This window comes from Empidonax traillii, unplaced genomic scaffold (genome assembly GCF_003031625.1).
Source record: "Empidonax traillii isolate 1590-97213 ecotype Southwest subspecies unplaced genomic scaffold, ASM303162v1 scaffold1154:size169566, whole genome shotgun sequence".
Lineage (NCBI taxonomy): Eukaryota > Metazoa > Chordata > Aves > Passeriformes > Tyrannidae > Empidonax > Empidonax traillii.
The window spans coordinates 149822-164273 of NW_020956347.1; the positions used below are offsets into that span (position 1 = coordinate 149822).

At 35.7% G+C, this 14452-nt stretch overlaps 1 protein-coding gene across 1 annotated transcript in view; it reads right to left on the minus strand.

The window, feature by feature from the left end:
* Window positions 1-12761, minus strand: part of LOC114068946 (protein unc-13 homolog C) — a 120153-nt gene extending 107392 nt beyond the window's left edge. Inside the window, exons 1-5 of the mRNA XM_027905422.1 lie at window positions 12737-12761; window positions 12142-12206; window positions 6277-6346; window positions 4547-4552; window positions 41-112 (exon numbers count right to left, since the gene is read on the minus strand). Of these exons, the coding sequence (XP_027761223.1) occupies window positions 41-112; window positions 4547-4552; window positions 6277-6324 (126 nt within the window). The 5' untranslated portion in view covers window positions 6325-6346; window positions 12142-12206; window positions 12737-12761. The remainder of the gene's footprint in view (window positions 1-40; window positions 113-4546; window positions 4553-6276; window positions 6347-12141; window positions 12207-12736) is intronic.
* Between the last annotated feature and the right edge of the window lie 1691 nt (window positions 12762-14452).

Here is a 14452-nt window from a genome sequence, read left to right on the forward strand (position 1 = left end):
ATTATTTAAGTGATTTAAATGTGTCATTCAACACACTTACCATTTCCTCAGTGTTTATGGAGGTCCGGGTGAGCATGGCCATGGAAATACCAGACTTTCGAGCTGCAAGTGTCTGTTTGAGGCAAATGTAAAATGGTTAAAATTATACTTGTAACAACAGCTGTCGAATCTAATGGAGGAACTAGCACTTGATTATGCTATTGGATATAAACAAAACTTCAGAAGTTACAAAAACTTTTAGTTAATGTTTGCAGCCCACGACTTTTAAGGTTTCAGCACATAATGGAAGTACACCTTCCATCATCATTACTGTTTCTTTCAGCACTGCCCAGCTGAACTGCCATTTCTAATACAAGACCTGTTATTCAGAGGTTTGTGACTCAGTTTTTTCAAACCACAGGCTGTCACTGTTTTTCCGCTTTGCCAACCAAATTAATGTGGTACAAGGGTAGGCATCCTGCCCTAATTTGGAAGCTGACTGTGCCTGCAGCAACATGGGAGATCATTTTGCAGTAGTCTTACGGTTCAAGTTGTCAGTGTGGATAATTTTTGGAACTCAGTGAGCGTTTTTAAGCTGTGCGTATGTATAAAAGTGTTACTTGTCTTGAATAAAAAGACTTTGAAAAACCTTAAATTATTATTTCCCTTAAAGAGAATATTAATTTGATACTATGGATCATAGTATCCATACATGGAGAAATACTCTGATTCCTGGAGGCAGGAAAAAAGGCTGGAACTCTGTCTCAAGCTGTCCTTGTTTGGCCACATGATGTTATTGCTATGAACACTCCCTGGTTCCAAATACACACTTGGTTGTAGAGATAATCTCATTTGCTCTAGTACAGTACGTACAAGGCGACTCAAAATGAACTATTTTTAAAATACAATAAACAATGAAATTTTTTATTCCTTATTGCAATACCCCTGAAATTTAAATGGTTCCTTGAGAATTGATTAGCAAGTATAATGACCAGAAGGGAAAAGACCCTGGTGAAATGAGTTCTTTGTGTTTTCCAAATAATATTTCAAATCTGAATATCACTTCTGCTATCAGTACCCCTTCTGGCCTGAGACAGAAACAGGTAAGATTTATTTCACTGTGCGAAATATCAACCATAACACTGTTATATTACTGCCCTTCACCTGCAACGTCGTTCTTATTCTTCCTTCCCCCTATTCTAAATCATTCCAAGTGTGTCTCTAGACTTGTGCTTTCTCTCTGTTCTTCTGTCACCCAGTATCTGCTTTGTCATGCACTGCTGCCCTCATAGTCTAGCCCCGTGCAGATCAATTATACCACCCACTAACCATAAGTCTGTTGTTGCCTTTGTTGTGGGGATACAAATTTTCACCTAACTGTGCAGTGTGTCTCTGCAGTGTGTCACCATTACAGAGCTAGTACAGCAAAAGTTTCAGTGATATTTTGCATATGACATTTTTTTGGTGAAATATGTATTGGGTCAGAAGCAATTCAAGCTCCCATCAACAGAGGAATTGCATCATTAATCTTTGGATGAAGAGACAATCCCAATTTCTTCCCATTTAATAATTTTAAACATTGACATTTAAAATGGATTTTTATTTATTTATTTAGATATATTAAGACTGTTCAATTTTAATTTTAAATGTTCACTTCCCCTGATTCAATTTTCAATAAGTTTCTCTTGATAATAATTATTCTTGCAGACTGACACAAAATTATTAATCTTGTGAAACCAATTATAGGGTAAGAAGTCATCCTTGGTTTAGTAATATTTGATTTGATTAATCATTGTCCTATTACAGTTAAGATGGCATGCAAAGAACCCTCTTTTTTTTTTTTCTTTTGAACTCAGCAGCTTACCCACTCTATGCCATTAATTTGCTATGAGTTTTCCCATTCTATTATTATTAAGTAAATAATTCTGTTTACTTCTCTGGGACCATCTTTTTATTCTATTTCTGCGAATATGGGAAATTCCATCAGTGAGTGCCAGTGAGATTGACAAAGTCACAGAAAAGATTAAACAGAGCCCAGAGGCTTTGCTGTTTCAAACTTTTTGTGACAAAATCTAATGTTACAGGACCCGTGCATCAAAGTAAAAAATGGTAAGGAAAAATGCAATGGGATCATTAAGAAGAAAAGAAACAATTTTCATAATCAATATAGTTTCAGGTTAAAAAAAATTACTTTAAAAGCACCCATCTTTTGATCCCTCCTAAAGCACAGGTTTCTTCTCCAAGTCTTGCAAAGTATCCATTTATATTTACTTGCCTGCAGTATGCTAGTTTTACAGTTTTGAACTGTAGACTTCACGTCCCTTATACCTAGCAAGGGATTTGATCCTTTCAGGTCTCAATTGCACAATCCCAGCCATGCCAAGTGAGAGAACAATGGGGACGACTTGTCAGGGCAGGAGCAGAAAGGGCATAATAACATTAACCTGGATGATGGGGCAGGGACTGCTGCTGTGTTCTGTCCTCCAGCAATTCATCAAAGTACATGAGCCAGCAGAATTGCAGCTTCATGGTAGCAGTAGAAGTCAATAAACAGATATTATTTCCCATGAGAAAAAGTCAAAAAAGGGAAGCAAATTTGGCCCTGTCCTGTGTCCTTGAAGCTCAGTTCTCCCAAGGGGCGCTCACGGAATCATGGAACTTCACTGTTTCGCTCCTTAGTAAGAAATGTGTCTAAAATTATAGTACAGTGCCCTATATAAAATAACAAAACCTAAGAGAAAGCAGGTAATTAGGTTGTTCTTAATCAAGTGTTTGTCATGTTGGAAGAAAGTGATATCCAGAGGGATTTGGGATAAACCACTATATTTAACAGTCAAATGGATTAAATGTACAGGGATTTTAGCGAAAAAAAAAAATCACAAGGGTTATTTCCATTTCTGTATCACTGTCAGAATAAACTGCATCTGCAGGAGAAAGTCCATAAGTAAAATGTTGCTGTTCTGAAATACTGCAGTTGGTGATAATTCAATGGGTAACTGCAGCAAATCATCTAGGCCCTCTAGGAAGTCCAAATTGCCAGAGCATCAGAAGAAGGTGGTGAGCAACAAAAACCTGAATTGGTTCACCACTCTCCTTCAACAGGACACAAGACCTATGTCAGCAGTTTACACCTGATTACCCTCAACCTGATGTTCAAACCTCGTGTCTCTCCTTATGTGAGAATTTGACCTGCAGAGTGTGAGACCTTAAGTAAGTACTGTTGAATCCTGAACATATGAACAAATTTATAAAGACCTCCAAATGGTAAGAGAAGATGATAAAGCAGAACATTGTCTATTTAATTTTTAAATGTTTTCCCAAATCTCTGATGCAGGATTTCAAATAAATTAGTTTCCTTTAGGCTCAAGGCCTTTTAGACGACTTAAAGACTTGTATCTATACCGTCTCCAAATTTGCCTTAGCAGCTTAAATAAATAAATAAATAAATAAAATTAGAAGTAATTCTAGAAAAAACACTGAAAAATGGTAGCTGTAAGTAAAAGTAAATTGGACTCAAGCTACAATTAAAGTCCCCTTTCATGATGGAATAAGTAAACTGTGTTTTGTACTAAAGTAGCACAGAGGAACAGGCAGTCAAGCCAATGTAACTGTTTATGAATTCATGCAGTACTCAATCCTCAGGTTTTACAGAGGGTCTCCATTTTCCTGATCATCTTTTGGTTGCTAATTTTTTTCTTTAAAAGAATCCATAAGTTACTATCAGCAGTTGAAGAAAAAATGTCTGTTAACACCTTAAAAATGCTGGTGTATTTTTAATGCAATATGAAAGACAAACATTTTACTGTTTCCAGCATTTAAAGGCTGCACAATTTTAGAACTGCTTCTTTTTGAGAAACCACAGGTAATTCATCAGATCTCAACTTCTTTATTTTGGAAGAAGATTTGTACTCTGTTGCTTGGGGTGCTGGAGTGGAGGGGTAGAAAGAATGAGAAAGAAATAACTTGAAATGAAGCAATCTACTGCCTGAAATTACTTAGCCTGTTCCATAATTTTTCTATCAAAAAGTTGATGCCTGATCCTGCAATATTCAACAGATATGAAGTATTAAGCTTAGAAAAAGTATTTAGAAAGGAAATGACAATTCAGCTCAACTACATGATCACTACTGGGCATAACTATAATATCATTTACTTTTTCCTCATATTTGTAGCACAGACACAAAAGCATGTCCCATCCAGCCTCACAGATAATGGTATTTTTATGTTTACATTTATTAGAATTAACAAAGCCCTCACATCTTCTCTTTCTCTAGGTATCTAAGGCTCTCAGTATCACAGGGGAAACATCATGCTTGGGTGCTAAACATTCTGCTTGTATCATTAGAAAGGATATTTGGAATACATTAATTGCTTTTTAACATAAACCTTTTCTAATAACTTGGTATATATGATGCAGAGGACAAGACATTTTCTTATGATTAAATTCTTTGTCATAAAACATTTTTCCTACTTTCCAATAGAAGGTCATATTAAAACATAACATTACTGAAATCCATAAAAGTTGTTACGATAATTTTAGAACATTTATCAGGATAAAAGTACTTACCATAGCCTGAAAAATCCAGCCAAGATAGGAAAGAAATTTTAAAGAATATTAATAATTTGTCAGATTTATTGCAACACAAATATATATGAAATTATATCTATTTCAGTCAGTATCAAAAGGGTCTATCATTCATTTCTAGCAATATTATCTCTATTTTTATGAAACAGTCAGAAGTAAGCATAAACCAAGGATCATTTACAGTGTATCACGTCTTACAAGGATCTGATCATTAAGTCATTGATTTAAATGAGGAGTGTTGGAATCCACTGAAAGCTCAGAGCTTGCAGGAGGCTGCTTGAAACATATACCTTTAAATACAAATAATCTTTGAAAGGTGAAGACCTACACTAAGCCTGAAATAAATTCTTCTGAAGTTGGAAGAAATGTTTTAGGCTTACAGATGTAGAACTGAATTGTAACACAATTTACTCTTTTAAAGACATAGTTAAAGAACATATAGCTAAGAACTATACTGTAAGTCCATAATGATTCAATTTCAGAATGAATTTCATTTTTAAAACTCTGCAATTTATACTTATTAAAGATAGAATTCCTTCAAGGAGTTATTCTCCAGGGAGTGCAGAGTAAAGCGGAAATCACTGACAAACCAGAATAATAAAATGAAAGTGTTATTCCTTTCAAAGTGAATAATTAACATTCTGATGTCTTAATGCATTCTGAGCTATACTTTTCTGCAAAAAGTTCCAACATTTAAAACAGAGTGTCATTTAATATGCATAAAAAAGTCATAATGGGGCAGTAGATTATTCTTGTGTAATACAGCTCACAGTGGAGTGGTTGCTGTCCAAAAGATGGTTTGAGTGAATGCAGGCTCTCCTATGTCACACATGGTAACATCTCATTGATTTCAGAAGGAATTCTACCTTGAAATGGTTGCTGTTCTTTCTCTGTTTGATTGTTCAGATAGCACAGTGCATCACTGTAAACTAACTGAACAGTGTAGCTGAGAGAACAATGAGTAATACTTTAGCAAAGGCTGATCTTTTAATGACAGCTCCAGTAACATTTACTTAGGCTAACTCCCCATCATTTCTTTACAACAAAAAATTGGTTTGGGGGCTCACCGCCATCAGAGAGTAATATGGATTTTATTGAATTATGAATTCTGTACTTCAGGAAAAGAACAAGAAAAATGTGAATGGCACTTGAAATTCTTCAGAGCAGAGATTCTACTTAATCTTGTTTAGACTGGAAGTCAGAATAAATCTCAAAGGAACTGCCATTCTTTTCACCTTGCTGAAATTTATTTTCTAGACTATTATATATGTTAGAAACCCCATTCCTCATCTTGTAACAAAAGAAGTACACATAAATCTTAAAAATATTCATAGTGAAAAAGGGCTGCTTTTTACAAGGAACTTTCTTCCTCTTTCAGTATCAAAACAAATCAAGTCAATCACTATCCCAAACCCTTAATAGCACCTGCCTTCATAAGCTAACTTAAAATGAGAATGGGCAGTTTATTATGGCATGAAATGCACATTAATTGATTACACAAGTAATGTCTAAATATTCACTGAGATATTCAGACTTATCTGCTCCATTCTAACAACTGCCTCATTGACTTTTACTGGCCTCAATCCATTCTCTCAAGATACCCATTTTCCCTAAAACAGTGGCTGACAAACTGTCATTCACGTGCACAGTAGTAATTGCAGGAAGGGTGTAGACAATTGACAAAGGAATTCACAGTTTCAGAAGTCACTCACCAGATCTCGAACAATGGGAAACGATTTCTTCCTGCGCAGGTCTGGCATGCTGTCAATGCCATACAGTCCACTGAAGGAAATACAAAGGCAAAGAGGAAAATACAAACATGGGGCTTACAAGTTTGCATCCTTAAGAACTGCTTGTAATATCTGTATTTACAGATAAAATCAAAATTAGCAGTTATCAGCTAAAGAAGGTCAATGTTCAATTTCTTAGGAAAAGTTGGTGAAACTCTTGGTGCTGCTGACTTTTACTTCTGGGGTTCACCAAAAGCAGAGTAGATGAAAGGCTGTTTAATACCTCCTAAAACTTTTTGCCATTGATTTAGAAGTTATAACAGTACCTTTCCATCAAAAGGTCTTGTATATCTGGTAGCTGAGATGCAGCCCAACATTGCAGAGAATATCATTGTTGTAATAAATTTGATAAAAAACTACAATACCTAGCGAAGTCACAGACTGACATCTCAAACAACTCCATGTAAATGTGGAAAACAGAGCTTTTAAGATACTTCCATGGTGACCATCATTATTTTCTCTTTCCTGGTTTAAGCTTTTTCATTAAGCACACAATTAAACTCCAGTTAGATCTCACATATAACTTGGAAACAGCAGCAAAGAGCAACGTGTAATCACTTCAAGGAATAAAGGCTGATGCAATAGAATTTGGAAGAATACTTAGTGATACAGATAACAATGTGCCTCATTCTTCCTGACTCTTCACAACAGTTAACACAGGTATTATCCTCCGAACATTTTTTGCACTGGATCTTGGAAGATTGTTACATACCTTGTCAGATCTAATTCAGAGATACTTTGAGATTCTCAGAGAAGGCGGTGTATAACACGGTTTGTCATCTGAAAGTCCCAATTTTATTTGTACACAAAACAATTTTTGAGTGAAAAGAGGTATAACTGAAATCAGTGAGAGAATTTTCACTTCCTTTTGAAGGGTCGGGACTTTGCCCCAGATGCTCTTTCGGTGACTTGAGGATTACAACCCCCACACCCACCCAGACCAGCTTACAAACTTGACAAAAAAGTTGACAAATTCTAGATGAAAGGTAAGACTCTGGCTGAGGATTCCTGCTGGATATAGATGTTACAATTCCAGAACCGCAGCTGAGTCCAAAAGGAATTATGAATCAGAGACCTCAGCTGTCCTGACTTCCAGGCTGGCACATTGATGTAAACTGAAATCAAAGCCGAGTTATGCTGATGGGCCAGACTGTACATGGTTGGGACAGACTCATCCCCGCTAACTATTATCTTCAACATGCTTATATCTTCAACATGAATCAACACAAGCCAACAGAACTCAGACAGCAGAACTCCAAATGATTTAAGAAAAGTGAAATACATCCCTCTGTTTTTCTTTGCAGAGTTCCTTCTAGTTACAAGAGAAAAAAGGTCATGCCTTTCATATCTTAGTTGAGCGAGTAAAGCACTCAGAGCATAAGAGAGTTTATTTCAACACTCATGAGCATTACCACTTTCCAAGCACTATCCTAACGCTTGGCCTATAAATTCAGGAGATAATCTGTTTCTTTCATACTCCCTTCTGATGCACCTGCATCATCATCTAAAAAAGGGAAAGGAATTCATAAGCTGTTTATGCAATTCCTTTATATTTTGACATGAACAGTCTTTGTGAAGGGTTGTGATAATAAAATTTTTTTTCAAGAACATAAAGATCAAAGTAGACCCAAATCGCAACTTCCAGACCTACAAACCCAGGAAAAGCATAATAGAAATAAAATAACATTTCTGAGGTTATGAAAAGTAAATGTATGGAGACTAAGAGATAAACTCAGGAACTCAGGGCTTTTTTCTTCTCAGGAGCAGTTCCATCAGCAGCAAATAAAACTCATCCTGTGTATAAGGAATTCTTATGCCACAAAGAGATACTTCTGACAGACAGTATCTGTTAAAGCACTTCCATCTATTATTCTGCTCTATAACATAAAATATGACTGAAATGGAGGTTCTTACTGAACTCCTTTTACTAATCATTAAGGAGTAGCACATAGCAAGGCAAAAAAACCCCACAAATTCAAGAATGACTAATAGTCTTTTTCTGGGGAAAAAGTTATGTCTGAATTAAGCATGTTGATGATGTTACCAAAGAAAGAAAAGGTTGGCTTTTGAGGGAACAGCAAGAATGACAGATGAATAAAGGCAGATGAATACATAATGCAAAGATATTTTATTATGACATTAGTGGTGTAATTTATGTTCAGTCAGTAATCTGTCATAACTCACACCTCTGTCTCTTTAAATAGCTTAATCTTCTACTCAATCTGTACTTCCCTCCCCCCAATCTTTTCATTATGATTTCCAACTCAACTCCAACTTAGCAGAAACATCTTGATCTGCTTATTCCTCTGTGCATCTCTACAATATAACAAATATTTACTTCTAACTTATGTATAGTCAAGAGGTACCCATTTTGTTCTTTTGAAAAAGTATTACTAAAACTCATTCCAGTTATCATTTGCAAAGTGAAATATCAATGAAATTAAATATTTTGGTTTTAAATGCACTTCACCATCTTTTCTGACGATACCAGGGTGGTACTGTAACCATTACCAAGAAGTTTATGTATTCCACCAGAAGGTTCTGCAACTTCTCTGCAATTAATCTTTGAAACCTGGCAATGTCAGGAAATTCTTGCACTTACTCAGTCACCTGAATACCTTTAAGAGGTTAAAGAAGCTAACCACATTTGAGAGAACAACTGCAACCTGAAACTGCAGCTTGTAAAGGGAAACTCTTTCCTTTCTGTCTCCTTTCGTTGTGCAATGAATCAATGATCAGATGAACTCCTAGAAGACAATAATATCTCCTGTCTCTTTGCTGAAATCAATCTTATTTTTGGAGAACTGCTTACATAGTTCTCTTCCTTGCATCTCCACTGAAACAGCCCCAACTTTGGGGATGTGAACTAGAAATCCTCCAATGCACAAATTTTCTGTAGAAGGACAAATCGATCCTTCTAATAACACATAAGAGGACCGTAAATATGCAAAGATTGTTGGCTATCACTGGAAGTAAATATTAATATACTGATCTGGGTTGTGAGATCAAATTTTATTGAAAAACAGAATAGCTACTTTACCAGAAATAACAAACTGGTCACTGCTGTATTGACAATGAAATATTAGAACATTAAAGACTAGCCATAGAAAAACTGTTTATGGTAATGTAGGTTATACAGTAAATTCTCTACTTCCCTCCCTATGCCCAACTATAAGACAACCATAACTTGACATAGAAGATGGTGAAGTTTAATCAAAGTTATTATTCAAGCCACGAAAAAAGTCTGTAATACTATCTTTTGTGTGCTTCTGAAGATATTCTGCTCAACAATAATGTATTTGAATTTGTCAGAGTCTAAGAAAAATAAGTTTGTTTTACCATTGAGAACATGCCATTGAAGGAAAGGAGTAATCATCTGCATGCAGCACCATCTGTGTATCATTAGCAAAATTCAGAATGGATTAGGCCATATGTAAAATTATTAGTCTCTGACTTGCCATCACACAAGCAGTAAATTAATACAGAGCAAGTCTGGAAAAAGTATAACAGTACTACTCAAGATTCATGATAAAAAACCCGGCTGACCTCCTTTTACTTTTAAAAAATATGCAAATAATGAACTCTAAAGTGTCTCATTTCCAATAAAATGAAGAAGAAATTTAAAATAAAGAAGCCATTATGGAATACCGGTATGGAAACCCCAGGAAAGGTGGTGCTTTTTGCCAAATAACAGAGAGCTTGGATGAGAAACCCCAGGAAAGCTGTCTTTGGTCTTTGCCTGTACTTTTTTTTGTCCTGTCATTTCATGCAGCCAAGAGGAGATCATAGCAGAAAACGAAGGGTTGCCGTCCCTGCCATGGATGTGGGGTGTGCTGGTGAGATGTGCATGTGAGATGGGGTCACAGCTTTGTGCTATGACAGAGAGAGAAGAGCAAGGCAGAAAAGATGCAGCTGAGATATTTCTGTATAGATAAGGCACAGTATCAATGGTTGTGAGGGAAAGAATCAGCCCTCACTTCAGAAAACACGTTTTAGAGACTATAAGAGGAAAAAAGAATCATAGCTAAAACTGCAGTCGTGAAAAGGCTGAGGGATCCTAGAATTTAGGATTAGTTTTTGTATGCAGGAGTAGAGTGGGAAGTGTGATTAAAACAGAAGCACAGAAGTCTTTGAAATGACAGCATTCTTTGGCTGCATGAGAAGTTAAATGAAAATTGCGTAACTGTTTTCAGCGAGGTCTGGTGAAACAGAGGCTTCAAAAAGATATTGCAGACAGCAAAGGGAGAAGAGGCTCAGTCTACACATTGTCAGCAACAGAAATGATGTTTAATTTAAAAACATGAGCTAGTATTGAGCTATTGTCAGTCATCTGAAGTCGCCCCATGCAGTGGTTACAGGATGTCTGCAGAAGGGATTGACACAGCTTATTCTCAGAGGACTCAATATTTGAATTCATTCACCTGTGACTGGAAGAGAGGGCATAAAAAGAGCACCTTCAGTCTGTACAGTCATTGTCAGTAGCAAAAGTTCTCCTTACACCTATGAGATTGTTTTGTGTGCAACCAACAAAAAAATTAGAATTCTATACACTCTTGTACATTACCCTTTAAAGGCCTACATCTATTAGGGAATGGTATTTAAGTAACTGGTTATGGAAAGTAGTGTATATGGCAAAACGATATAGCCTCCTATAGGCATAGATATCAATACCTGATTGTCAGTACCTACACTCTTGGAGTCTGCTTACAAAATGCTCTCCTAAATTACACAATAACTCGATGTTAAACTGCTTCTCTTCTGGTTTGTGTTCAGCCACTAATCCTGCCCAATGTCACAGCTGGCCTCACACTTTTACAGCAACTCTGAAGGTTCTGAGTGGTGAAAGGCAGAAAGACAAGACTTTGAGGTATGACAAACTATATGGAAACTCCCTAAGCCACTGAAAAGCTGGAGAGTACTCTTAATTTTGTTAAAGGTTTAATAAGTACAAATGTTACCTTAACTATCCCTTCCACAGAAACATGTGAATTACATTAAGCAAATTCAAGCCATAATTACCTTTTAGGGTACCCCCACCCCAAACCATAGGAATCTAAACAGGAAAACTTCCCAGCATCTAGCATCTGTTGTATAGCCTTTCAGATATAAAAACAAGAAGATGAATGATTAATTTGATGTCATCACCCTGTCTGTGTAACAAAGCATATATATAGCAAAAGTGCTTTCATGGTGCACCAGCAAAATGATAATATCCCTTTTAATTAGGTAGCTATTGTAACTGATAATTTTACCAATGACTTTTACTTCTTTTCCTTTTCATACAATTGAAAATAGGAAGGAAAGATTTTCCTCAAAGGAAGGAATTCCTACAACTAGATGCAAGATAACTTCATCTGGAGACAACAGAGCAAAATGTTCTGGTTTCTGCCACATTCACTTTCAGCTACTGGAAGATCTTTTTCCCTTGACCTGTTAGTTTCTAAGTACCAGATTGATACTATATTACTAGCATTACATTACTATACATTTACTAGAATGAAGACAAAATTGTGTTACAGCTTCAAAAGGGCATCTGTTCTATATGCAAAAAAAAAGGTAAAAAAAAAATCTGTCATCCAGTTAGCCTTGGTATCTGAATTGTTGTATTGATTTCTCAAAAAAAAAAAATTATTAAAAAAATTAGGAGGACAAGACACAGTTTTGTTGTGTATCTTCGCTTAAAATAATGCAATTTCTTAAAATAAGAAAACTTAGAAAAATACTACGATTCTATGAGACTACTTTGCAGATGTAAATATCAACATTCACAGTCATATTGGTACTTACCCAGTAAATGCCTGGACTGCATAAAGCTTGGAAGCATCCAAGGAACTTCCGCTTACTATGCGAGCCTTTAACAGAGACCAGAAAAAGTACAGTCACTTGGTTGCTTTTAGTAAGTTTTGCACAGAATTTAACGGCATCAAACATGTAAGACATATGAAAATGTTTAGCAGGGTCAGCTCCAGGCCAAAGCTAGAGTAACTATTCCTTTGGGATACATTTTGGTAGCATTCAGCATTTAGTGAAACACACTGGCAGAACCCATGGGAAGATAAGGTATTGCTTCCCAAATACTGTTGTCCTTAAACTCCTATAGTGTATGCAGTGTAGGTGATAATTAGAGGCAAATATGAGATATCATGTTTGACAGCAGCAGACCCCTGTGTTGGCAATTATGATAAGCACAACAGTGAGGGTTATCCTGTTTATAAATGCAACACATTTGCAATACACTCAAAGGAGAACAAAAGAGTGGAAAGCTGGGGAAAAAAAACATGCAGATTTCACAACTAAAATGAAGGAACAAAACAGGTCAAAGAAGTCACAAACAAACATCAACAAAATACATGATCCCTATAGCAAATAGGTGATTTTAAACCTTTTCATCCACAGAACCGCTATCTGAAAGAGAATTGGGAAGAAGGGGAATATAGGTTAGACAAAACAGTCTCTGAGAAATATCTTATGTCATAAAAATCTGTCAGTCTTTTAATCTGGATTCTGTAGACCAGAATCCAAGTAACACCTGTGCTTATAATTGTGGCAAGGCCACTCTCACTACACTTTAAACAAGCAAAAAGATGTTATCAGTAGATAAGAACCCCTGCCACTTATGAAGGGCTGTGTGGATTGGATATAATCTACATACCATAGCTCATCCCCACATGATTTTTAACTTTATTTTTTAAAATATATTTTTAATATGAATGAATGTATATTTAATATAGTTACAGTGTTCAAAAAATAACGCTCTATTTTAAGGAAAAGGAAAGGGTTTCTACTAAGGATATAAATACACTAGAAAGTGTTTCTACCAAGGATATAAACACACCACACCCCCAGCTGCAACTCCTGAAATGTAACTATTCTATCACAGCCATTCATATAATGACAGAAATTGTTCCCAAATACCAATAGAAGAACCACAACTGTGAAAGTATATGACATATATAGTTCTACATTGCCTAATGCGAAAACATGATGTATGCACATTTACTATCAGACAGAAAATGTTTGCTGTCTGATATCTAAAATATCTACCCTTATTTTATTGACTTTCACACTTTATAGTACAGTGCATACATGAAACTGTGTTGTTTTAATTGTCACCTTACTGATCTTTCCACTTTTTCCCCCAAAGGGAGGACACATTCCATGAACCCTTTAAATAGTTTGGGTATTTTTGAGATGTTTGGAGATATCTCAGGTTATATACTTTACAAAATAATAATTTACACCTTAAATGTGCATCACATTTCATTTCTAAACTAGTTTATCTGTAAGAAAATATCTCATTCAAATGTATATATCAAAAATATAGTGGCAAATGTAAAGCTGAATAAAATATAGCAGTGACAATCCAGGGAACTAAAAGTATCTATTATGCCATTAATTTAAAGGCTAATTATGTAATCAAAGCAAAGCACATGCACAAGAATGGGCAGAATTAGAGACTGGAGACAAACTGTTCAAAACATATTTTACAGGTCAAATTATATCTGATTATGTATTATTCAAAAAGTTTAAAGAGGATTGAGGTGCTAGATATTAGCAATGTCACAACACCAAATTGGAATCCACAGAAAACCAGCTATGCAACAGTCTCTTCCCCTTGGAGAGACCATAAAATTTACCATCGTCCTGTGCTTGACTACAGATCTCAGCTTTCCCTCACTGCTGTTGTGAACAATCCTTTTAGAAAGGGTATGCCTAAAAGAATGAACAATAGCTACTTGGCCTAAGGCAAAATTATGCTCTGAGTTTTACATAATATTAAATTAAAACTCTTACTAATAGTGAACTTCACAATTTAGTGAAAGTACAGTAAGCACATCTCTGTGTACCAAGAACATCTGCTTTATATGCTGTGAATTGATAATTTTCGTAGTTCATCTCCTGAATACAAATGGACATTCTATCAATTTCTTTTTCATGTTTTATAAAAATTCATTAAGGTGTCTTTCTGCTGGGGTGTGAACTATTCTGATGTTTTGACCTCACAACTTCCCTACCCCCTTTTCTGAAACAGTAGAATTTTCATTTAGCCTCCGAAACTCATTCTTGGCTAAATGAAGCTATAGTGTTTTAGTTGTCA